Source organism: Dromaius novaehollandiae, chromosome 31 (genome assembly GCF_036370855.1).
Source record: "Dromaius novaehollandiae isolate bDroNov1 chromosome 31, bDroNov1.hap1, whole genome shotgun sequence".
NCBI lineage: Eukaryota > Metazoa > Chordata > Aves > Casuariiformes > Dromaiidae > Dromaius > Dromaius novaehollandiae.
Window position 1 is genome coordinate 220,990 of NC_088129.1, and position 23,351 is coordinate 244,340.

Below are 23,351 nucleotides of genomic sequence, written 5' to 3' on the forward strand. Positions count from 1 at the left end.
TGGGGGCCGTGCGAGGGCACATGGGTGGTGCAAAGGGGCGTGCAAGGATGCACGAGGGCCGTGCAAGGACACGTGGGTGGTGCAAAGGGGCGTGCAAGGATGCACGGGGGTGTGTGAGGGCACGTGGGTGGTGCAAAGGGGCGTGCAAGGATGCACGGGGCCGTGCGAGGGCACGGGGGTGGTGCAAAGGGGCGTGCAAGGATGCACGGGGGTGTGTGAGGGCACATGGGTGGTGCAAAGGGGCATGCAAGGATGCACGGGTGTGTGTGAGGGCACGGGGGCGGTGCAAAGGGGCGTGCAAGGATGCACGGGGCCGTGCGAGGGCACGGGGGTGGTGCAAAGGGGCGTGCAAGGATGCACGGGGGCCGTGCGAGGGCACATGGGTGGTGCAAAGGGGCGTGCAAGGATGCACGGGGGTGTGTGAGGGCACGGGGGTGGTGCAAAGGGGCGTGCAAGGATGCACAGGGGTGTGCGAGGGCACGGGGGCGGTGCAAAGGGGCGTGCAAGGATGCACGGGGGCCGTGCAAAGGCGCAGCGGGGTTGGGGGGGGCAGGGGCCCGGGCACGCGAGCGGGCACAAGGACCGCGCGGCCGCCGGGCCCGCAAGCCCCGCCCCGCCGGGACGCGCCGAGGAGAAGCCCCGCCCCCTCCCCTGCCCCCCCGGGGAGCCGCTCGGCCCCGCCCCCGACAGAGGCCCCGCCCCCGACAGAGGCCCGGTCGCGCTGGCCACGCCCCCTCCGTGGCCACGCCCCCCGAGGGGTAGCACCCCTCCGTGGCCCCGCCCCCTGCAGAAGCCCCGCCCCCACGGGGAGCGCCCTGCCGGCCCCCGTGCCCGAGCCCCCCACATAGGGCGCTCCATAGGGACCCCCCCATAGGGGCCCCCACTGCCCCTCTTGCCCCCCCCACCCAATGGGCCCCCCCTATAGGGGATCCCCCCCACCTTATAGGGTCCCTACACACCCTATAGGGGCCCCCCGCCCTATAGGGGCCCCCCATAGGGAATCCCCCCCACCTTATACGGTCCCTACACACCCTATAGGGGCCCCCCCCACCCCATAGGGGACCCCTCACACCCCAGGGGAGACCCCCACCCCGTACTGCCCCCCCTCGTGCCCCATAGCGGAGCCTCCCACCCCCTATACGTCGCCTGCAGGGCGACCCCCTCCGCCCTATAGGGGACCCCCATGCCATAGGGGATCTGCTCATACACCATAAAGACCCCCCCAACACCCTATAGGGTGCCCGTGCCCCATAGGGGAGACCCCCCCGTGCCCTATACGGTTCCCCCACCCCACAGGGGCTCCCTCCCCATCCTATAGGACCACACTCTATAGACTCCCCCCCAGCCCATAGGAACTCCCCCACACCCTATAAGGTCTCCCCACCCCATAGCGGACCCCCCCATAAAGGATCCCCCACACCCTATAGAGTCCCCACGTCCTATAGGGGATCCCCTCCATACCCCACAGCGAGCCCCCCCATACCTTACTGCCCCCTCATACCCCATCAGATACATACCCTATAGGCTATAGGGTCCCCCCATGCCGTAGGGAGCCCCCTATACCCCATGGGGCCCCCCCTCACCCCGTAGGGATCCTCCCATACCCAGTAGGGTCCCCCCATACTCTATAGGGCCCCCCCATCCCATAGGGTCCCCTCCAAATCCTTAGGGACCCCCCACACCCCACAGGGGACCCCCATATACCATGGGTCCCCACGCACTCTATAGGGCCCCCCACATCCCATGGGGATCTCCCATATCCCATAGGGTTCCCTCCCCCCCCCATAGGCTCCCCCTCCACCCCATAGTGGCCCCCCCCTCCCACCCCACAGGGGTCTCCCCCACCCCATAGGGTCCCCCCCCACCCTATGGGGTCCCACCTACACCCCACAGGGTCCCTCCTACACCCCATAGAGACCCCCCTCCCACCCCATAGGGTCCCCCCCATCCCCATAGAGAGCCCCTATGCCCCTCCCACCCTATAGGGGTCCCCCCCACCCCATAGGCTCCCCCTCCACCCCATAGTGATCCCCCCCTACACCGCATAGAGTCCCCCCCCCACATACCCTATAAGGTCCCCCCACACCCCATGGGGTCCCCCCCACCCCATAGGGACCCCCCCTACACAGAGACGTACACAGAGACACATATCTCCTACACAGAGACCCCCCTCCCACCCCATAGGGTCCCCCCCATCCCCATGGAGACCCCCCCAATATGCCTCTCCCACCCCATAGGTGTCTCCCCCACCCCATAGGGTCCCCCCTATGCTCCCCCCCCATAGGCTCCCCCTCCACCCCATAGTGACCCCCCTCCCACCCCATAGGGTCCCCCCCATATGTCCCTCCCACCCCATAGGGGGTTTCCCCCATCCCATAGAGTCCCCCCCCCCCCCGTCCCCATGGAGACCCCTCCCACCCCATAGGGTCCCCCCCATCCCCATAGAGACCCCACATGCCCCGCCCACCCCATGAGGCCCCGCCCACCCCCTGGGGCCCCGCCCACCCCTCCCCGCGCTGCCCTCTCGCGCTCCCTGGCGGCGGCGGGCGGCGCAGCGGCGGCTCCGCAACCTGCCGGGACCCGGCGGCGGCGCTCGGGAAGGTTCGGCCCGGTTCGGGACCGCTCGGCAGCGCTCGGCCCGGTTCGGCTCTTCTCGGCTCCGCTCGGCCCGGTTCGGCGCCGCTCGGGAGGGTTCGGCTCCTCTCGGCAACGCTCGACCCGGTTCGGCTCTTCTCGGCTCCACTCGGCCCGGCTCGGCTCCTCTCGGGAAGGTTCGGCCCGGTTCGGCTCCTCTCGGGAAGGTTCGGCCCGGCTCGGCTCGGCTCGGTACGGCAGGTGAGCGCGGCCCCGGCGGGGCAGCCCAGGCGCCGGGGCGGGGGGGCAGGTGCGGGGGGGCCGGTCTGGGGGGGCGGTTTTGGGGGGCAGGTGCGGGGGGGGCCGGTCTGGGGGGGCGGTTTTGGGGGGCAGGTCCGGGGAGGCCGTTTTGGGGGGGCCGTTTTGGGGGGGCAGGTCCGGGGGGGCTGTTTTGGGGGGGCCGGTTTGGGGGGCAGGTCCGGGGGGGGGCGGTTTTGGGGGGGCGGTTTTGGGGGGGCGGTTTTGGGGGGCAGTTTGGGGGGGCAGTTCTCTGGGGCAGTTTTGGGGGGGCAGTTTGGGGGGGGCAGGTTTGAAGGGGGCAGGTCGGGGGGCAGGTCCGGGGGCAGATTGGGGGGCAGGTTGGGGAGATGCAGGACTGGGGGGGCAGTTTTGGGGGGGGTGGCTCAGGGCTTTGCAAGGGGGGGGGTGTCCCTGGCAGATCTTGGGGTGCAGGGGGTAAATCTGGGGGTGCAGGAGGCAGATTGGGGGCTGCTCCCTCCCTGGGGCAGGTTTGGGGGTCCTTGGGGCAGATTTTGGGGGTCCTGGGGGGCAGATTTTGGGGGTCCTGGGGACAGATTTGGGGATGTCAAGGGCAGTTTTGGGGTCCCTGGGGCAGATTTTGGGGTTCTGGAGGCAGTTTGGGGATCCTGGAGGCAATTTGGGGGTCCCAGGGGCAGATTTGGGAGTCCTGGAGGCAATTTTGGGGTCCTGGGGGGCAAATTTGGGGATGTTCAGGGCAGTTTTGGGGTCCCTGGGGCAGATTTTGGGGTCCTGGAGGCAGTTTGGGGATCCCGGAGGCAATTTGGGGGTCCCAGGGGCAGATTTGGGGGTGTTTAGGGTAGTTGGGAGTCCCGGTGCAGATTTGGGGGTCCTGGAGGCAATTTTGGGGTCCTGGGGGGCAGATTTGGGGATGTTCAGGGCAGTTTTGGGGGTCCTGGGGGCAGTTTGGGGGACCTAGAGGCAATTTTGGGGTCCTGGGGCAGATTTTGGGGTCCCAGGGGCAGTTTTGGGGGTCCCGGGGGCAGTTTTGGGGGTCCTGGGGGCAAATTTGGGGGTCCTGGGGGCAGATTTAGGGTCCTGGGGGCACTTTGGGGGTCCTGGGGGCAGATTTGGGGGTGTTTGGGGTAGTTGGGGAGTCCCGGGGGCAGATTTAGGGTCCCGGGGCCAGATTTGGGGGTCCCAGGGGCCAATTTTGGGGTGCTTTGGGCCGATTTTGGGGGTGCCGGGGAGGGTGCACCAGCACGTGTGACACCCCCGTTGTGCAACAGCCTTGCACGAGGGTGGGGGGGGGGCAGGTCCTTCGCCCCAGGCCGGGGGGGGCCTAGGTGTCCGGGGGGGGCCCAGGCGTCCGGGCGGAGCCGGACCCCCCCCGCTCTGCCCGCAGGCCCCCGTGAGCCCCCGGTGCCGCCGCATGGCCCCCGCGCGAGCCGGCCCCCGCCTCGCCCCCCCGCCGCCCCCCCCCGGGCACCGCTGAGCCCCGGCACCCGCCGCGTCCCCGGCTGGTAGGTGGCCTCGCACGAGGGTGACGCACGAGGGTGTCACACGAGGACGCGGGGCCTCGCACGAGGGTGTCGCACGAGGGCCCCGGGCCTTGCACGAGGGTGTCGCACGAGGGTGTCGGGACTCGCACGAGGATGCACGGGGCCTTGCACGAGGGTGTCGGGACTCGCCCAAGGGTGCATGGCCTCGCACGAGGGCCTCGCACGAGGATACGTGGCCTTGCACGAGGGCACGGGGGCTCACACGAGGGTGTCGGCAGTTGCACAAGGGTGCACGGCCTTGCACGAGGGTGTGGGGCCTTGCACAAGGGTGCGGGGCCTTGCACAAGGACGTGGGGCCTCGCACGAGGGTGCCTGGCTTTGCACGAGGGCGCGTGGGAGCGTCGCACAACCGTTTCGGCAGCAGTCGTGCGAGGGGGGTGCGTGCGAGCCGGTGCCCACGCGTGTGAGCCGGGGCACGATTATGCGTGTGGTTGTGGTTTGTACCGGGGGCACAATCGTGCGCACGGCCATGTGCACACTTGTGCCTGCGTGTGTGATTGTGAGTACAGCCACGTGCACCGCCGTGAGCACAACCGTGCGCACGGTTGTGCTTGCGCCTGCGTGCGAGCGTGTGCACAACCACTGGCACAACCCCGTGCACGACTGTGCTTGCACCTGCGTGCATGACCACGAGCACAACCGCTGCATGACTGTGCTTGCACCCACATGCACGACTGTGAGCACAGCCCCATGCACGACTGTGCTTGCACCCATGTGCACACCCGCGAGCACAGCTGCATGCACGACTGTGCTTGCACCCATACTGGCAAGCACAACCTTGTGCACGACTGTGCTTGCACCCACACGCGCGCCTGTGAGCACAGCCCCATGCACGACTGTGCTTGCACCCATGTGCACACCTGCGAGCACAACCGCATGCACGACTGTGAGCACAACCACGTGCATGCCCATGAGAACAACCGCATGCACGACTGTGAGCAGACCCATGTGCATGACTGTGAGCACAACCACGTGCACGCCTGTGAGCAGAACCATGTGCGTGCCCATGAGAACAACCGCATGCACGACTGTGCTTGCACCCATGTGCACACCTGCGAGCACAACCGCATGCACGCCTGTGAGCAGAACCATGTGCGTGCCCATGAGAACAACCGCATGCACGACTGTGAGCAGAACCACGTGCATGACTGTGAGCACAACCACGTGCACGACTGTGAGCAGACCCACGTGCACGCCTGTGAGCACAACCACGTGCACGCCTGTGCTTGCACCCACGTGCACGCCTGTGAGCACAACCGCGTGCACGACTGTGAGCAGACCCACGTGCACGCCTGTGAGCACAACCACATGCACGCCTGTGAGCACAACCACATGCACGCCTGTTCTTGCACCCACGTGCACGCCTGTGAGCACAACCGCGTGCACGACCGTGAGCAGACCCACATGCACACCCGCGAGCACAGCCACGTGCACGCCTGTGCTTGCACCCACGTGCACGACCACGAGCACCCCCGCGCGCCCGCCTGTGCTTGGCCCCCCCCGGGCGCTGGCGGGCGCTGAGCGGGGCGGGTGCTGGCAGGCGGCGGGGCGCCATGTCGGGCGACTACGAGGAGGACGTGTGCCGCAGCGCCCTGACGCTGGTCAAGGAGCTCTGCTTCTCCCTGCGCGCCCTGGAGCAGCACGAGAAGTGCCTCGAGTTCACCGACCTGCTCCGCAACCGCGGCCACCCCCGGCCCTCCGACGCCGGTGAGCCCCCCGCGCCGGCACCCGGGGGGCCGGGGCGCCCAGAGCTCCTCTTTGGGGGGGCCAGAACCGTCTGGGGACCCCAGGGTGGCTTGGGACACCCATGTCCCCTATCTGAGGTGGCTTGGGGCACCCATAGCTTCCACTTGGGCACCACAACCCCCCCCCCATTTGGGGACCCCAGGGTGGCTTGGGACACCCATGTCCCCTATCTGAGGTGGCTTGGGGCACCCATAGCTTCCACTTGGGCACCACAACCCCCATTTGGGGACCCCAGGGTGGCTTGGGACATCCATGTCCCCTATCTGAGGTGGCTTGGGGCACCCATAGCTTCCACTTGGGCACCACAACCCCCATTTGGGGACCCCAGGGTGGCTTGGGACACCCATGTCCCCTATCTGAGGTGGCTTGGGGCACCCATAGCTTCCACTTGGGCACCACAACCCCCGTTTGGGGACCCCAGGGTGGCTTGGGACACCCGTGTCCCCTATCTGAGGTGGCTTGGGGCACCCATAGCTTCCACTTGGGCACCACAACCCCCATTTGGGGACGCCAGGGTGGCTTGGGACACCCGTGTCCCATATCTGAGGTGGCTTGGGGCACCCATAGCTTCCACTTGGGCACCACAACCCCCGTTTGGGGACCCCAGGGTGGCTTGGGACACCCATGTCCCCTATCTGAGGTGGCTTGGGGCACCCATAGCTCCTGTTTGGGGGGGGCAGAACCGTCTGGGGACGCCAGGGTGGCTTGGGACACCCGTGTCCCATATCTGAGGTGGCTTGGGGCACCCATAGCTTCCACTTGGGCACCATGTGGTGACCATAACCCCCGTTTGGGGACCCGAGGCTGGCATGGAGCACCCATGCATCTAGGGTGACTTGGGGCATCCATATCCCCCATTTGGGCACCATGGGTTGACCACAACCCCCATCTGAAGACCCCAGGATGGCTTGGGATGCCCATGTCCCACATCTAGAGTGGCTTGGGGCATCCATATCCCCCATTTGGGCACCATGGGTTGATCATAACCCCCATCTGAAGACCCCAAGATGGCTCGGGCACCCATGTCCCACATCTAGGGTGGCTTGGGGCATCCATATCCCCCATTTGGGCACCATGGGTTGACCATAACCCCCATTTGAAGACCCCAAGATGGCTTGGGATGCCCATGTCCCACATCTAGGGTGGCTTGGGGCACCCACACCCTTCATATAGGTGCCATGGGTTGACCACAACCCCCATTTGAAGACCCCAGGATGGCTTGGGGCACCCATGTCCCACATCTGGGGTGGCTTGGGGCACCCACACCCTTCATATAGGTGCCATGGGTTGACCATAACCCCCATTTGAAGTCCCCAGGATGGCTTGGGCACCCACGTCCCACATCTAGGGTGGCTTGGGGCATCCATATCCCCCATTTGGGCACCATGGGTTGACCATAACCCCCATTTGAAGACCCCAAGTTGGCTTGGGATGCCCATGTCCCACATCTAGAGTGGCTTGGGGCACCCACACCCTTCATATAGGTGCCATGGGTTGACCACAACCCCCATCTGAAGACCCCAAGATGGCTCAGGGCACCCATGTCCCACATCTAGAGTGGCTTGGGGCACCCACACCCCCCATGTAGGTGCCATGGGTTGACCACAACCCCCATTTGAAGACCCCAAGATAGCTTGGGGCACCCTTGTCCCACATCTGGGGTGGCTTAGGGCACGCACACCCTTCATATAGGTGCCAGGGTTGATCATAACCCCCAACTGAAGACCCCAAGATGGCTTGGGGCACCCATGTCCCACATCTAGAGTGGCTTGGGGCACCCACACCCCCCATGTAGGTGCCATGGGTTGACCATAACCCCCATTTGAAGACCCCAGGATGGCTTGGGATGCCCATGTCCCACATCTAGAGTGGCTTGGGGCACCCACACCCTTCATATAGGTGCCATGGGTTGACCACAACCCCCATTTGAAGACCCCAAGTTGGCTTGGGGCACCCTTGTCCCACGTCTGGGGCGGCTCGGGGCACCCACAACCCCCGTGCGGGTGCCGTGGGGCGGCCGGGGTGCCACCGTGCCGTGTCCGCACAGACATCTCGGTGAGCCTGCTCTCGGTGATCGTCACCTTCTGCGGCATCGTGCTGCTGGGCGTCTCGCTCTTCGTCTCCTGGAAGCTCTGCTGGGTGCCCTGGCGCGACAAGGGGGTGCCGGGGGCCGCCCCGCGCAAGGAGCCGCCCCACGGCGCCCCGGGCGCCTTCGGGGAGCTGCCGCCGGAGGCCGGGGCCGCCTCGCCCGAGCGCGCCTACCTGGACATGGGCGCCCGGCCCGAGGCGCCCGCGCGGCCCGGCCTGCCCTCGCCCGAGCTGCCGCCGGACAAGGAGCCCGGCGCCCTGCCCAGCGCCCTCTCGCAGCAGCCCCTGGCCGCCCCCGCCGCCCCCGCCCCCAGGTGGGTGGCCGTCCTGTCCCCCCCGCCCCGCCGGGGACGGGGACCTCGTGGGGAGGGGGACGGGGACGGCACGGGGGTGAGGACGGGGATGGGGAGAGGATGGGATGGGGACAGCGGTGGAGAGGGGATGGGATGGGATGGGGACGGCGTGGGGACGAGGACGGGGATGGGATGGGGATGGGGACAGCATGGGGACGAGGACGGGGATGGGGACAGGATGGGATGGGGACAGCGGTGGAGAGGGGATGGGATGGGATGGAGACGGCGTGGGGATGAGGACGGGGATGGGATGGGGACAGCGTGGGGACGAGGACGGGGATGGGGAGAGGATGGGATGGGGACAGCGGTGGAGAGGGGATGGGGTGGGATGGAGACGGCGTGGGGACGAGGACGGGGATGGGATGGGGATGGGGACAGCATGGGGACGAGGACGGGGATGGGGACAGGATGGGATGGGGACAGCGGTGGAGAGGGGATGGGATGGGATGGAGACGGCGTGGGGACGAGGACGGGTATGGGATGGGGATGGGGACAGCATGGGGACGAGGACGGGGATGGGGACAGGATGGGATGGGGACAGCGGTGGAGAGGGGATGGGATGGGATGGAGACGGCGTGGGGACGAGGACGGGGATGGGATGGGGATGGGGACAGCATGGGGACGAGGACGGGGATGGGGACAGGATGGGATGGGGACAGCGGTGGAGAGGGGATGGGATGGGATGGAGACGGCGTGGGGACGAGGACGGGGATGGGATGGGGACAGCGTGGGGACGAGGACGGGGATGGGATGGGGATGGGGACAGCATGGGGACGAGGACGGGGATGGGGACAGGATGGGATGGGGACAGCGGTGGAGAGGGGATGGGATGGGAGGGAGATGGCGTGGGGACGAGGACGGGGATGGGATGGGGACAGCGTGGGGACGAGGACAGGGATGGGGACAGGATGGGATGGGGACAGCGGTGGAGATGGGATGGGATGGGATGGAGACGGCGTGGGGACGAGGACGGGTATGGGATGGGGATGGGGACAGCATGGGGACGAGGACGGGGATGGGGACAGGATGGGATGGGGACAGCGATGGAGATGGGATGGGGTGGAGACAGCATGGGGATGAGGACGGGGATGGGGACAGGATGGGATGGGGACAGGGACTGGGATGGGATGGGGATAGCATGGGGATGGGATGGGGACAGGATGGAGATGGGATGGAGACAGCGTGGGTATGGGATGGGGATGGGGACGGCATGGGGACGAGGACGGGGATGGGATGGGGACAGCATTGGGATGGGATGGGGACGGGTTGGGATGGAGATGGAATGGGGACGGCAATGGAGATGGGATGGGATGGGATGGAGACAGTGTGGGGACGAGGACAGGGATGGGATGGGGATGGGATGAGGACGGGATGGGATGGGATGGGGATGGGATGAGGACAGGGACGAGATGGGATGGGGACAACATTGGGATGAGATGGGGACAGGATGGGATGGGGACAGTGATGGAGATGGGATGGGGACAGCATGGGGATGAGGATGAGGACAGGGCTGGGATGGAGATGGGGACAACATTGGGATGGGATGGAGACAGCATGGGGATGGGATGAGGACAGGATGGGATGAGGGCAGTGATGGAGAGGGGATGGGATGGGAAGGAGACAGCGTGGGGACGAGGATGAGGACAGGGCTGGGATGGGGATGGGATGTGGACAGGGACTGGGATGACACCAGGATGGGGGCTCTGGGTGACAGTAGGATCGCGGGACCATGGGTGACACCAGGACCATGGGTGACACCAGGACCATGGGAGCATGGGTGACACCAGGATCATGAGACCATGGGTGACACGAGGATGGGGACTGTGGGTGACACCAGGATGGGGGCTATGGGTGACAGCAGGATCACGGGACCATGGGTGACCCCAGGACCGTGGGTGACAGCAGGATGGGGGCTATGGGTGACCCCAGGACCACGGGTGACCCCAGGACCATGGGTGACCCCAGGATGGGGACTGTGGGTGACACCAGGATGGGGGCTATGGGTGACCCCAGGACCACGGGTGACCCCAGGACCATGGGTGACCCCAGGATGGGGACTGTGGGTGACACCAGGATGGGGGCTATGGGTGACCCCAGGACCACGGGACCATGGGTGACCCCAGGACCATGGGTGACACCAGGATGGGGACTGTGGGTGACACCAGGATGGGGACTGTGGGTGACAGCAGGATGGGGGCTATGGGTGACCCCAGGATCATGGGACCACGGGTGACCCCAGGACCATGGGACCATGGGTGACAGCAGGATGGGGGCTATGGGTGACCCCAGGACCATGGGACCATGGGTGACACCAGGATGGGGGCTATGGGTGACCCCAGGACCATGGGACCATGGGTGACACCAGGATGGGGACTGTGGGTGACAGCAGGATGGGGGCTATGGGTGACCCCAGGACCACGACGGGCTCCCGGCCGCCCCCAACCCCGCCACCCCCGCAGGTACAACGCCCGCCCCGCCGCCCCGCAGCCGCCCAGCCCGGACGCCGGCCCCCACGGCGGCATCGTCCCCGGCGTCCCCGGCGGCGAGGACAAGGCGGAGCAGGCCACCAGCATCGGGCAGATCCAGCCGGAGCTCTACCAGCCCGGCGAGGCGGAGGCGCGGGCGGGCGCCGGGGCACCCTGCGGCCGCCTGAGCTTCGCCGTGCGCTACGCCTACGGCTCGGAGCAGCTGGTGGTGCGGGTGCTGCGCGCCCGCGACCTGCCCGCCAAGGACGCCAACGGCTTCTCCGACCCCTACGTCAAGATGTACCTGCTGCCCGACCGCAAGAAGAAGTTCCAGACCAAGGTGCACCGCAAGACCCTCAACCCCGTCTTCGACGAGACCTTCAGCTTCGGCGTGCCCTTCGCCGAGCTGCCCGCCCGCCGCCTCCACTTCAGCGTCTACGACTTCGACCGCTTCTCCCGGCACGACCTCATCGGCCAGGTGGTGCTGGACAACTTGCTGGAGGCCGCCGAGCGCGACGCCGAGACGCCCATCTGGAGGGACATCCTGGAGGCCACCGCGGTGAGCCGCCCCGCTGGTCGCGGCTCCGCTTGCGGCTCCGCTTGCGGCTCCAGTTGCAGCTCCAGTTGCTGCTCCAGTTTTGGCTCCATTTGGGCTCCAGTTTCAGCTCCAGTTGCGGCTCCAGTTGCAGCTCCAGTTGCAGCTCCAATTGCGTTTCTGGTTTCGGCTCCATTTGCCGCTCCAGTTTTGGCTCCATTTGCTGCTCCAGTTGCAGATCCATTTGCGTTTCTGGTTTCAGCTCCATTTGCATCTCTGGTTGCAGATCCATTTGCATTTCTGGTTTCAGCTCCATTTGCGGCTCCAGTTTTGGCTCCATTTGCTGCTCCGGTTGCAGCTCCATTTGCGACTCCAGTTGCAGCTCCGGTTGCATTTCTGGTTTCGGCTCCACTTGCACCTCCATTTTTGGCTGCAGTTGCGGCTCTGGTTGCAGATCCATTTGCATTTCTGGTTTCAACTCCATTTGCGGCTCCAGTTGCAGCTCTGTTTGCTGCTCCAGTTTTGGCTCCATTTGCTGCTCCGGTTGCAGGTCTATTTGCATTTCTGGTTTCGGCTCCACTTGCACCTCCATTTTTGGCTCCATTTGCGGCTCCAGTTTTGGCTCTGTTTGCTGCTGCAGTTGCAGCTCTGGTTGCAGTTCTGGTTTTGGCTCCAGTTGCAGCTCCAGTTTCGGCTCCATTTGCGACTCCAGTTGCAGCTCTGGTTGCATTTCTGGTTTCGGCTCCACTTGCACCTCCATTTTTGGCTGCAGTTGCGGCTCTGGTTGCAGATCCATTTGCATTTCTGGTTTCAACTCCATTTGCGGCTCCAGTTTTGGCTCCATTTGCTGCTCCGGTTGCAGCTCTGTTTGCTGCTCCAGTTTTGGCTCCATTTGCTGCTCCGGTTGCAGATCTATTTGCATTTCTGGTTTCGGCTCCACTTGCGGCTCCAGTTTTGGCTGCAGTTGCGGCTCTGGTTGCAGATCCATTTGCATTTCTGGTTTCAACTCCATTTGCGGCTCCACTTTTGGCTCCATTTGCTGCTCCAGTTGCAGCTCTGTTTGCTGCTCCAGTTTTGGCTCCATTTGCTGCTCTGGTTGCAGATCTATTTGCATTTCTGGTTTCGGCTCCACTTGCACCTCCATTTTTGGCTCCATTTGCGGTTCCAGTTGCGGCTCCATTTGCATTTCTGGTTTCAACTCCATTTGCGGCTCCAGTTTCGGCTCCGTTTGCTGCTGCAGTTGCAGCTCTGGTTGCAGTTCTGGTTTTGGCTCCAGTTGTAGCTCCAGTTTCGGCTCCATTTGCGGCTCCAGTTGCATTTCTGGTTTTGGCTCCAGTTGCAGCTCCATTTTTGGCTCTATTTGCTGCTCCGATTGCACATGCCTTTGCATTTCTGGTTTTGGCTCCATTTGTGGCTCCGTTGGCGTTTGTGGTTTTGGCTCCATTTTCGGCTCCAGTTGCTGCTCCAGTTGCAGATCCATTTGTGTTTCTGGTTTTGGCTCCATTTGCGGCTCCATTTTCAGCTCCATTTTCGGCCCTAGTTGCAGATCCAGCGGCGATTCTGGTTTCGGCTCCATTGGCAGTTCCGTTTTCGGCTCCAGTTTCAGCTCCGTTTGCTGCTCCGGTTGCAGCTCCGGTTGCAGTTCTGGTTTCGGCTCCACTTGCACCTCCATTTTCGGCTCCATTTTGGCCCCAGTTGCAGATCCAGCGGCGATTCTGCTTTTGGCTCCGTTCACGGCTCCGGTTTCAGCTCCATTTGTGGCTCCGATTGCACATGCGTTTGCATTTCGGGTTTTGGCTCCAGTTTTGGCTCCAGTTTCGGCTCCATTCGCGGCTCCAGTTGCAGCTCCGGTTGCAGTTCTGGTTTCGGCTCTGCTTGCTCCTCCATTTTCGGCTCCATTCGTGGCTCTGGTTGCAGATCCGGCGGCGATTCTGGTTTTGGCTCCATTTGCGGCTCCAGTTTCGGCTCTGTTTGCTGCTCCAGTTGCAGATCCGTTTGCGCTTCTGGTTTCTGCTCCATTTTCGGCTCCATTTGGGCTCCGGTTGCAGATCCAGCGGCGATTCTGCTCTCAGCTCCGTTCACGGCTCCGGTTTCTGCTCCAATTTTGGCTCCATCTGCAGCTCCGGTTGCAGATCCATTCGCAGTTGTGGTTTCGGCTTCGTCTGCGGCTCCAGCTTTGGCTCCGGTTGTGGCTCCGGTTGCAGTCGTGGTTTTGGCTCCGTCTGCGGCTCCACTTTCGGCTCCATTTGTGGTTTCGGTTTTGGCTCCGATTGCTGCTCCGGTTGCAGCTCCGGCTGCAATTCTGGCTTCGGTCCCATTTGCGGTTTCCGCTTCAGCTGCGGTTTTGGCTCTTTGCGGCTCTGTTTGGGGCCCTGGTGATGGCTCTGCTTTCACCCCGGTTTCACCCCGGTTTCACTCCGGTTTCACTCCGGTTTCACTCTGGTTTCACCCTGGTTTCATGCCTGGTTTCACCATGGTTTCACCCCAGGTTCATCCCTGGTTTCATCCCAGTTTCACCCTGGTTTCATCCTGGTTTTACCTGGTTTCACCCCAGTTTCTCACTGTTTTCACCCCAGTTTCTCCCCCATTTCACCCCAATTTCACCCCAGTTTCACCCCAGTTTCTCCCCTGCTTCACCCCAGTTTCATCCAGGCTCCTCACTGGTTTCACCCCAGTTTCACCCCCATTTCACCTCAATTTCACCCTGGTTTCACCCCAGCCCAGTTTCACCTCAGTTCCTCACTGGCTTCACCTCAGTTTCACCCCAGTTTCTCCTGTTTCACCCCAGTTTCACCCCAGTTTCTCACTGGTTTCACCTTGGTTTCACCCCAGTTGCACCCCAGTTCCTCACTGGTTTCACCCCAGGTTCACCCCAGTTTCTCCCTCAGTTTCACCCCAGTTGCACCCCAGTTCCTCACTGGTTTCACCCCAGGTTCACCCCAGTTTCTCCCTCAGTTTCACCCCAGTTGCACCCCAGTTCCTCACTGGTTTCACCCCAGGTTCACCCCAGTTTCTCCCTCAGTTTCACCCCAGTTGCACCCCAGTTCCTCACTGGTTTCACCCCAGGTTCACCCCAGTTTCTCCCTCAGTTTCACCCCAGTTGCACCCCAGTTCCTCACTGGTTTCACCCCAGGTTCACCCCAGTTTCTCCCTCAGTTTCACCCCAGTTGCACCCCAGTTCCTCACTGGTTTCACCCCAGGTTCACCCCAGTTTCTCCCTCAGTTTCACCCCAGTTGCACCCCAGTTCCTCACTGGTTTCACCCCAGGTTCACCCCGGTTTCTCCCTCAGTTTCACCCCAGTTGCACCCCAGTTCCTCACTGGTTTCACCCCAGGTTCACCCCGGTTTCTCCCTCAGTTTCACCCCAGTTGCACCCCAGTTCCTCACTGGTTTCACCCCAGGTTCACCCCAGTTTCTCCCTCAGTTTCACCCCAGTTGCACCCCAGTTCCTCACTGGTTTCACCCCAGGTTCACCCCAGTTTCTCCCTCAGTTTCACCCCAGTTGCACCCCAGTTCCTCACTGGTTTCACCCCAGGTTCACCCCAGTTTCTCCCTCAGTTTCACCCCAGTTGCACCCCAGTTCCTCACTGGTTTCACCCCAGGTTCACCCCGGTTTCTCCCTCAGTTTCACCCCAGTTGCACCCCAGTTCCTCACTGGTTTCACCCCAGGTTCACCCCGGTTTCTCCCTCGGTTTCACCCCAGTTGCACCCCAGTTCCTCACTGGTTTCACCCCAGGTTCACCCCGGTTTCTCCCTCGGTTTCACCCCAGTTGCACCCCAGTTCCTCACTGGTTTCACCCCAGGTTCACCCCGGTTTCTCCCTCGGTTTCACCCCAGTTGCACCCCAGTTCCTCACTGGTTTCACCCCAGGTTCACCCCAGTTTCTCCCTCGGTTTCACCCCAGTTGCACCCCAGTTCCTCACTGGTTTCACCCCAGGTTCACCCCAGTTTCTCCCTCGGTTTCACCCCAGTTGCACCCCAGTTCCTCACTGGTTTCACCCCAGGTTCACCCCAGTTTCTCCCTCGGTTTCACCCCAGTTGCACCCCAGTTCCTCACTGGTTTCACCCCAGGTTCACCCCAGTTTCTCCCTCGGTTTCACCCCAGTTGCACCCCAGTTCCTCACTGGTTTCACCCCAGGTTCACCCTGGTTTCTCCCTCAGTTTCACCCCAGTTGCACCCCAGTTCCTCACTGGTTTCACCCCAGGTTCACCCCAGTTTCTCCCTCAGTTTCACCCCAGTTTCACCCCAGTTCCTCACTGGTTTCACCCCAGGTTCACCCCAGTTTCTCCCTCAGTTTCACCCCAGTTGCACCCCAGTTCCTCACTGGTTTCACCCCAGGTTCACCCCAGTTTCTCCCTCAGTTTCACCCCAGTTGCACCCCAGTTCCTCACTGGTTTCACCCCAGGTTCACCCCGGCTTCTCCCTCAGTTTCACCCCAGTTGCACCCCAGTTCCTCACTGGTTTCACCCCAGGTTCACCCCAGTTTCTCCCTCAGTTTCACCCCAGTTGCACCCCAGTTCCTCACTGGTTTCACCCCAGGTTCACCCCAGTTTCTCCCTCGGTTTCACCCCAGTTGCACCCCAGTTCCTCACTGGTTTCACCCCAGGTTCACCCGGTCTCCAGAGGTCTGGGGGAAGCGGCCCTTGGTCCCACCGTGGTTGGGGCCCCCGGTGTCCCCCAACCCTCCTGGGTGCCCCCCGACCCCCCCGTGTCCCCCGACCCCCCCGGGTGCCCCCTGACGCCGCTGCCCCGTCCCCAGGAGAAGGCCGACCTGGGCGAGGTGAACTTCTCGCTGTGCTACCTGCCCACGGCCGGGCGCCTCACCGTGACCATCATCCGGGCCTCCAACCTGCGCGCCATGGACCTCACCGGCTACTCGGGTGAGTGCGGGGACACGGGGGACACGGGGGGACACGGGGGACATGGGGGATGTGGGGGACATGGGGGACATGGGGGGACATGGAGGGACATGGAGGGACATGGAGGGACATGGGGGACATGGGGGACATGGGGGGACACGGGGGGACATGGGGGGACATGGGGGACATGGGGGACATGGAGGGACATGGGGGACATGGGGGACATGGAGGGACATGGGGGACATGGGGGACATGGGGGACATGGGGGATGTGGGGGGACGTGGGGGTCAGCCATGGACCTCACCGGCTACTCGGGTGAGTGCGGGGACACGGGGGACACGGGGGGACATGGGGGGACATGGGGGACATGGAGGGACATGGGGGGACATGGGGGGACATGGGGAACATGGGGGGACATGGGGAACATGGGGGTCAGCCATGGACCTCACCGGCTGCTTGGGTGAGTGGGGGGACCCAGGGGACACGGGGGGACATGAGGGACATGGGGGGACATGGAGGGACATGGGGGACATGGGGGGACATGGGGGTCAGCCATGGACCTCACCAGCTACTCGGGTGAGTGGGGGGACCCAGGGGACATGGGGGGACATGAGGGACATGGGGGGACATGGGGGGACATGGGGGGACATGGGCGTCAGCCATGGACCTCACTGGCTATTCGGGTGAGTGGGGGGATGTGGGGGGACATGGGGGGACATGGTGGGACAGTGGGGACATGGGGGACATGGGGGGACATGGAGGGACATTGAGGACATGGGGGACATGGAGGGACATTGGGGACATGAGGGACATTGGGGACATGGGGGATATGGAGGGACATGGGGGACCCAGGGGACACGGGGGTCAGCCATGGACCTCACTGGCTGCTCGGGTGAGTGGGGGGACATGGGGACATGGGGGATATGGAGGGACATGGAGGTCAGCCATGGACCTCACTGGCTACTTGGTGGGTCACCTGTGGGTCCCTGTGGGTCCCTGTGAGGTTGCGTGTCCCCATGGATGCCGTGGGTCATGAGTGGGTGCCATGGGTCCCTGCGAGTCCCCAGGGGGTCCCGTGGGGTGGCCGTGGGGTCCCCACATGTCTCCTGTGGGTGCTGTGGGTCATGGGTGGGTGCCATAGCTCCACGTGAGTCCCCAAGGCATCCTGCGTGGTGGCCATGGGGTCCATGGGGGGGCCATGGGCCCCTGCTGGGTGTCCCCCAGGTCCCCGTGTGCCACCCGTGGGTGCCACCCATCACCCATGGGTTCCGTAGACCACCCGTGGATGCCGTAGCTCCACGCGAGCCCCCCGAGGTGTCCTGTGTGGTGGCCATGGGGTGGCTGTGGGTCCTTGTAGGGTCCCTGTTGGGTGCCCCTGAGGTCCCTTTGTGCCACCCAGGGGTGCCACCCATCACCCATGGGTGCTGTAGATCACCCGTGGATGCCGTAGCTCCACGTGAGCCCCCCGAGTCGCCCCATGGGGTCCCTAGGGGTGGCCATGGGTCCTTGTAGGGTCCCTATTGAGTGTCCCCAAGGTCCCCGTGTGCCACCCGTGGGTGCCACCCATCACCCATGGGTTCTGTAGACCACCCGTGGACGCCGTAGCTCCACGCGAGCCCCCCGAGTCGCCGCGTGTGGTGGCCGTGGGGTCCCTGGGGGTGGCCATGGGTCCTTGTAGGGTCCCTATTGAGTGTCCCCAAAGTCCCTTTGTGCCACCCGTGGGTGCCACCCATCACCCATGGGTTCTGTAGACCACCCGTGGATGCCGTAGCTCCACGCGAGCCCCCCGAGTCGCCCCGTGGGGTCCCTAGGGTTGGCCATGGGTCCTTGCAGGGTCCCTATTGAGTGTCCCCAAGGTCCCCGTGTGCCACCCGTGGGTGCCACCCATCACCCATGGGTTCCGTAGACCACCCGTGGATGCCGTAGCTCTACACGAGCCCCCCAAGTCGTCCCGTGGGGTCCCTGGAGGTGTCCGTGGGTCCCCATTGGATGTCCCCAAGGTCCCCGTGTGCCACCCGTGGGTGCCACCCATCACCCATGGGTTCCGTAGACCACCCGTGGACGCCGTAGCTCCACGCGAGCCCCCCGAGTCGCCGCGTGTGGTGGCCGTGGGGTCCCTGGGGGTGGCCGCGGGGCGTCCCCGGGTGCCGCCGTGCCACCCGTGGGTGCCGCGCGTGGGCGCAGACCCCTACGTGAAGGCGTCGCTGATGGCCGAGGGCCGGCGCCTCAAGAAGCGCAAGACGTCCATCAAGAAGAACACGCTGAACCCCAGCTACAACGAGGCGCTGGTGTTCGACGTGCCCCACGCCAGCGTGCACAGCGTCAGCCTCACCATCGCCGTCCTCGACTACGACTGGTGAGCCCTGCGCCCGCCCAGGGGTGCCCCCCACCCATGGGTGCTCCCCACCGTGGGTGTCCCCATCCGTGGGTGACCTGAGGTTGGGGGGGGAGCGTCCCCGGCCCTTGTGTGAGCATCGGCCTCACCATCGCCGTCCTCGACTACGACTGGTGAGCCCTGCGCCCGCCCAGGGGTGCCCCCCACCCATGGGTGCTCCCCACCGTGGGTGTCCCCATCCGTGGGTGACCTGGGGTTGGTGGGGAGCGTCCCCGGCCCTTGTGTGAGCATCGGCCTCACCGTCGCCGTCCTCGACTACGACTGTAGTCCCTTGGGTGCTCCCACTCAGGGGTGCCCCCCACCCATGGGTGCAGCCTGCCGTGGGGGGGGTGTTCTCCTTCCCTCCTGCCCCAGATGCCTGGGCCCCTGGAGTGGGTGGGGGGGTCGTGTCATGCTCCTGGGTGCCCTGGACACCTGGGTCCCTGCGATGTGGGTGGCACCCGGACACCTGGGCCCCTGGGGTGTGAGTCCTCCCCGGACACCTGGGCCCCTGGGGTGGGAGGGGCTCCCAGACGCCTGGGCCCCTGGGATGTGGGTCCCCCCCGGACACCTGGGTCCCTGCATGATGTGGGTGCCCCCCGGATGCCCCCCCGGACACCTGGGCCCCTGGGATGTGGGTGCCCCCCCGGGCTGTGGGTGCCCCCCTGGGTGCCCCCCCCGGGCTGTGGGTCCCCCCCGGACACCTGGGCCCCCGGGATGTGGGTGCCGCCCCGGGCTGCGGGTGCCCCCCGGACACCTGGGCCCCCCGGGATGCGGGTGCCCCCTGGGGCATGGGTGCTCCTGGACGCCTGGGCCCCCCGGGCTGTGGGTGCCCCCCCGGACACCTGGGCCCCCGGGATGTGGGTGCCCCCCCAGGCTGCGGGTGCCCCCCTGGGTGCCCCCCCGGGCTGCGGGTGCCCCCCGGACGCCTGGGCCCCCCGGGATGCGGGTGCCCCCTGGACGCCTGGGCCCCCGGGATGCGGGTGCCCCCCCGGGCTGCGGGTGCCCCCCGGACGCTTGGGCCCCCCGGGATGCGGGTGCTCCCCGGACACCTGGGCCCCCCGGGATGCGGGTGCCCCCTGGGACATGGGTGCTCCCGGACGCCTGGGCCCCCCGGGACGCGGGTGCTGAGCGCCGCCGGTGCCGCCGCAGCATCGGGCACAACGAGGTGATCGGCATGTGCCGGGTGGGCAGCGACGCCGAGGGGCCGGGCCGCGAGCACTGGGCCGAGATGCTGGCCAACCCCCGGCAGCCCGTGGAGCACTGGCACCCCCTGGTCGAGGTGAGCCCCCCCCTGGGGACACCGGGGGACATGGGGACACCGGGGGGACACCGGGGGGACACGGGGGGACGCGGGGACGTGGGGGGCCGCGAGCACTGGGCCGAGATGCTGGCCAACCCCCGGCAGCCCGTGGAGCACTGGCACCCCCTGGTCGAGGTGAGCCCCCCCCGGGGACACCGGGGGACATGGGGACACGGGGGGGACACGGGGGGGCCGCGGGGACGTGGGGGGCCGCGAGCACTGGGCCGAGATGCTGGCCAACCCCCGGCAGCCCGTGGAGCACTGGCACCCCCTGGTCGAGGTGAGCCCCCCCCTGGGGACACCGGGGGACATGGGGACACCGGGGGGACACCGGGGGGACACGGGGGGACGCGGGGACGTGGGGGGCCGCGAGCACTGGGCCGAGATGCTGGCCAACCCCCGGCAGCCCGTGGAGCACTGGCACCCCCTGGTCGAGGTGAGCCCCCCCCGGGGACACCGGGGGACATGGGGACACCGGGGGGGACACGGGGGGGCCGCGGGGACGTGGGGGGCCGCGAGCACTGGGCCGAGATGCTGGCCAACCCCCGGCAGCCCGTGGAGCACTGGCACCCCCTGGTCGAGGTGAGCCCCCCCCGGGGACACCGGGGGACATGGGGACACCGGGGGGACACGGGGGGGCCGCGGGGACGTGGGGGGCCGCGAGCACTGGGCCGAGATGCTGGCCAACCCCCGGCAGCCCGTGGAGCACTGGCACCCCCTGGTCGAGGTGAGCCCCCCCCGGGGACACCGGGGGACATGGGGACACCGGGGGGACACGGGGACACGGGGGGGCCGCGGGGACGTGGGGGGCCGCGAGCACTGGGCCGAGATGCTGGCCAACCCCCGGCAGCCCGTGGAGCACTGGCACCCCCTGGTCGAGGTGAGCCCCCCCCGGGGACACCGGGGGACATGGGGACACCGGGGGGACACGGGGGGGCCGCGGGGACGTGGGGGGCCGCGAGCACTGGGCCGAGATGCTGGCCAACCCCCGGCAGCCCGTGGAGCACTGGCACCCCCTGGTCGAGGTGAGCCCCCCCCTGGGGACACCGGGGGACATGGGGACACCGGGGGGACACGGGGGGGCCGCGGGGACGTGGGGGGCCGCGAGCACTGGGCCGAGATGCTGGCCAACCCCCGGCAGCCCGTGGAGCACTGGCACCCCCTGGTCGAGGTGAGCCCCCCCCCGGGGACACGGGGACACCAGGGGGACATGGGGGGGACACGGGGACACGGGGGGGACACGGGGGGGACACAGGGACACAGGGATGCACGGGCCACCCCCTGGCAGCCTGTCGAGCACTGGCACCCCCTGGTCGAGGTGAGCCCCCCCCGGGGACATGGGGGGACACGGGGGGGGACATGGGGACACGGGGGGATGCAGGGGGGACACAGGGACGTGCGGGGGACATGGGGGGGACATGGGGACACGGGGGGATGCAGGGGGGACACAGGGACATGGGGGGGGACATGGGGATGCAGGGACACGTGGGGGACACAGGGACATACACGGGGGACACAGGGGACATGCACGGGGGACACAGGGACACGTGGGGGACACGGGGACGCGCTGTGCAGCCCTGCACGAGGTGCCGTGGTGTGCAAGCTGGGCCGTGCAAGGCGTGCAAGGCGTGCAAGTGTGAGCGTGCAATGGGGTGCGAGCGGGGTGGGGGGGGGACGAGCTGGGCCGGGCGCGTGTGCGAGTGTGCAAGGCGGGTGTGCGAGGCGGGTGTGCGAGTGTGCAAGGACGGGTGTGCGAGGACGGGTGTGCAAGGACGGGTGTGCGCTGCGGCAGGAGAAGGCCCTGAGCAGCCTCGTGGCCAAGAAACCGGCCGGGCTGGAGCCGGGCTGCGAGTGACGGTGAGCGCCGGGACTGGGGGGACTGGGAGGGACTGGGAGGGACTGGGAGGGACTGGGGGGACTGGGAGGGACTGGGGGCACTGGAGGGACTGGGAGATACTGGGAGGACTGAGGGGGACTGGGAGAGACTGGGGGGAACTGGGAGAGACTGGGAGGCACTGGAGGGACTGGGAGGGACTGGGGGCACTGGAGGGACTGGGAGATACTGGGAGGACTGAGGGGGACTGGGAGAGACTGGGGGGAACTGGGAGAGACTGGGAGGCACTGGGGGGGCTGGGGGGGACTGGGAGGGACTGGGGGCACTGGAGGGACTGGGAGATACTGGGAGGACTGAGGGGGACTGGGAGAGACTGGGGGGAACTGGGAGAGACTGGGAGGCACTGGGGGGGCTGGGGGGGACTGGGAGGGACTGGGGGCACTGGAGGGACTGGGAGATACTGGGAGGACTGAGGGGGACTGGGAGAGACTGGGGGGAACTGGGAGAGACTGGGAGGCACTGGGGGCACTGGGGGGGACTGGGAGGGACTGGGGGCACTGGAGGGACTGGGAGATACTGGGAGGACTGAGGGGGACTGGGAGAGACTGGGGGGAACTGGGAGAGACTGGGAGGCACTGGGGGGGGCTGGGGGGGACTGGGGGCACTGGAGGGACTGGGGGGACTGGGAGGCACTGGGGGAAACTGGGAGGGAGTGGGAGAGAGTGGGAGGGCCTGGGGGGCCTGGGAGGGACCTGGGAGAGCCTGGGGGCACTGGGGGGACTGGGAGGGACCTGGGAGGCACTGGGGGCACTGGGAGGGATGGGGGGACTGGAGGAACTGGGAGGACTGCGGGGATTGGGGGGACTGGGAGGGACTGAGAGCACTGGAGGGGGCTGGGGGGACTGGGAGGACTGGGGAACTGGGAGGACTGGGGGGACTGGGAGGCGCTGGGGGGGGCCTGGGAGGAACTGGGGGGTGCCTGGGAGGAACTGGGAGATACTGGGGGGACTGGAGGGAATTTGGAGGCACTGGAGGGAACTGGGAGGGACTGGGGGGACTGGGAGGGACTGGGGGGCACTGGGAGCTGGGGGCAGCAAGGGGAGGACCCGGGGGGGGACTGGGGGGGGTACTGGGCCGCACTGGGCCGCACTGGGCCGCACTGGGCGGTGTCGACCCCCCTCCCGCAGGCGCCGCCGGCCCGGCCGGGGGGGCCCCGACCCCGAAGCCATAGGGACCCCCGGGGCCGCCGGCACCGCGGGACCCCCACTGTGAGCCCGGGCGCCCCCGCCGAGGGCCCAGGCGTCCGGGCGCCCCCCCCCGCCCCCGCCGGCTGAGGGCCCGGGTGGCCGGGACCCCCCCCGACCCCCCCCAACGACCGAGGGCCCAGGCGTCCGGGCAC

At 66.5% G+C, this 23,351-nt stretch overlaps 2 protein-coding genes across 2 annotated transcripts; both read left to right on the plus strand.

The window, feature by feature from the left end:
• Window positions 1-2,624: 2,624 nt before the first annotated feature.
• On the plus strand, window positions 2,625-23,278 carry SYT3 (synaptotagmin 3). The gene is made up of 10 exons (XM_064499551.1): window positions 2,625-2,835; window positions 4,238-4,355; window positions 5,935-6,101; window positions 8,188-8,542; window positions 11,041-11,605; window positions 16,342-16,462; window positions 18,626-18,797; window positions 19,968-20,097; window positions 21,911-21,975; window positions 23,140-23,278. The coding sequence occupies exons 3-9, from the start codon at window positions 5,948-5,950 to the stop codon at window positions 21,971-21,973; spliced, it is 1,560 nt and encodes a 519-aa protein (XP_064355621.1). The 5' UTR covers window positions 2,625-2,835; window positions 4,238-4,355; window positions 5,935-5,947; the 3' UTR covers window positions 21,974-21,975; window positions 23,140-23,278.
• Window positions 5,061-5,915, plus strand: LOC135324085 (histidine-rich glycoprotein-like). Its single transcript, XM_064499539.1, has one exon. The coding sequence runs from the start codon at window positions 5,061-5,063 to the stop codon at window positions 5,913-5,915; it is 855 nt and encodes a 284-aa protein (XP_064355609.1).
• Window positions 23,279-23,351: the final 73 nt, after the last annotated feature.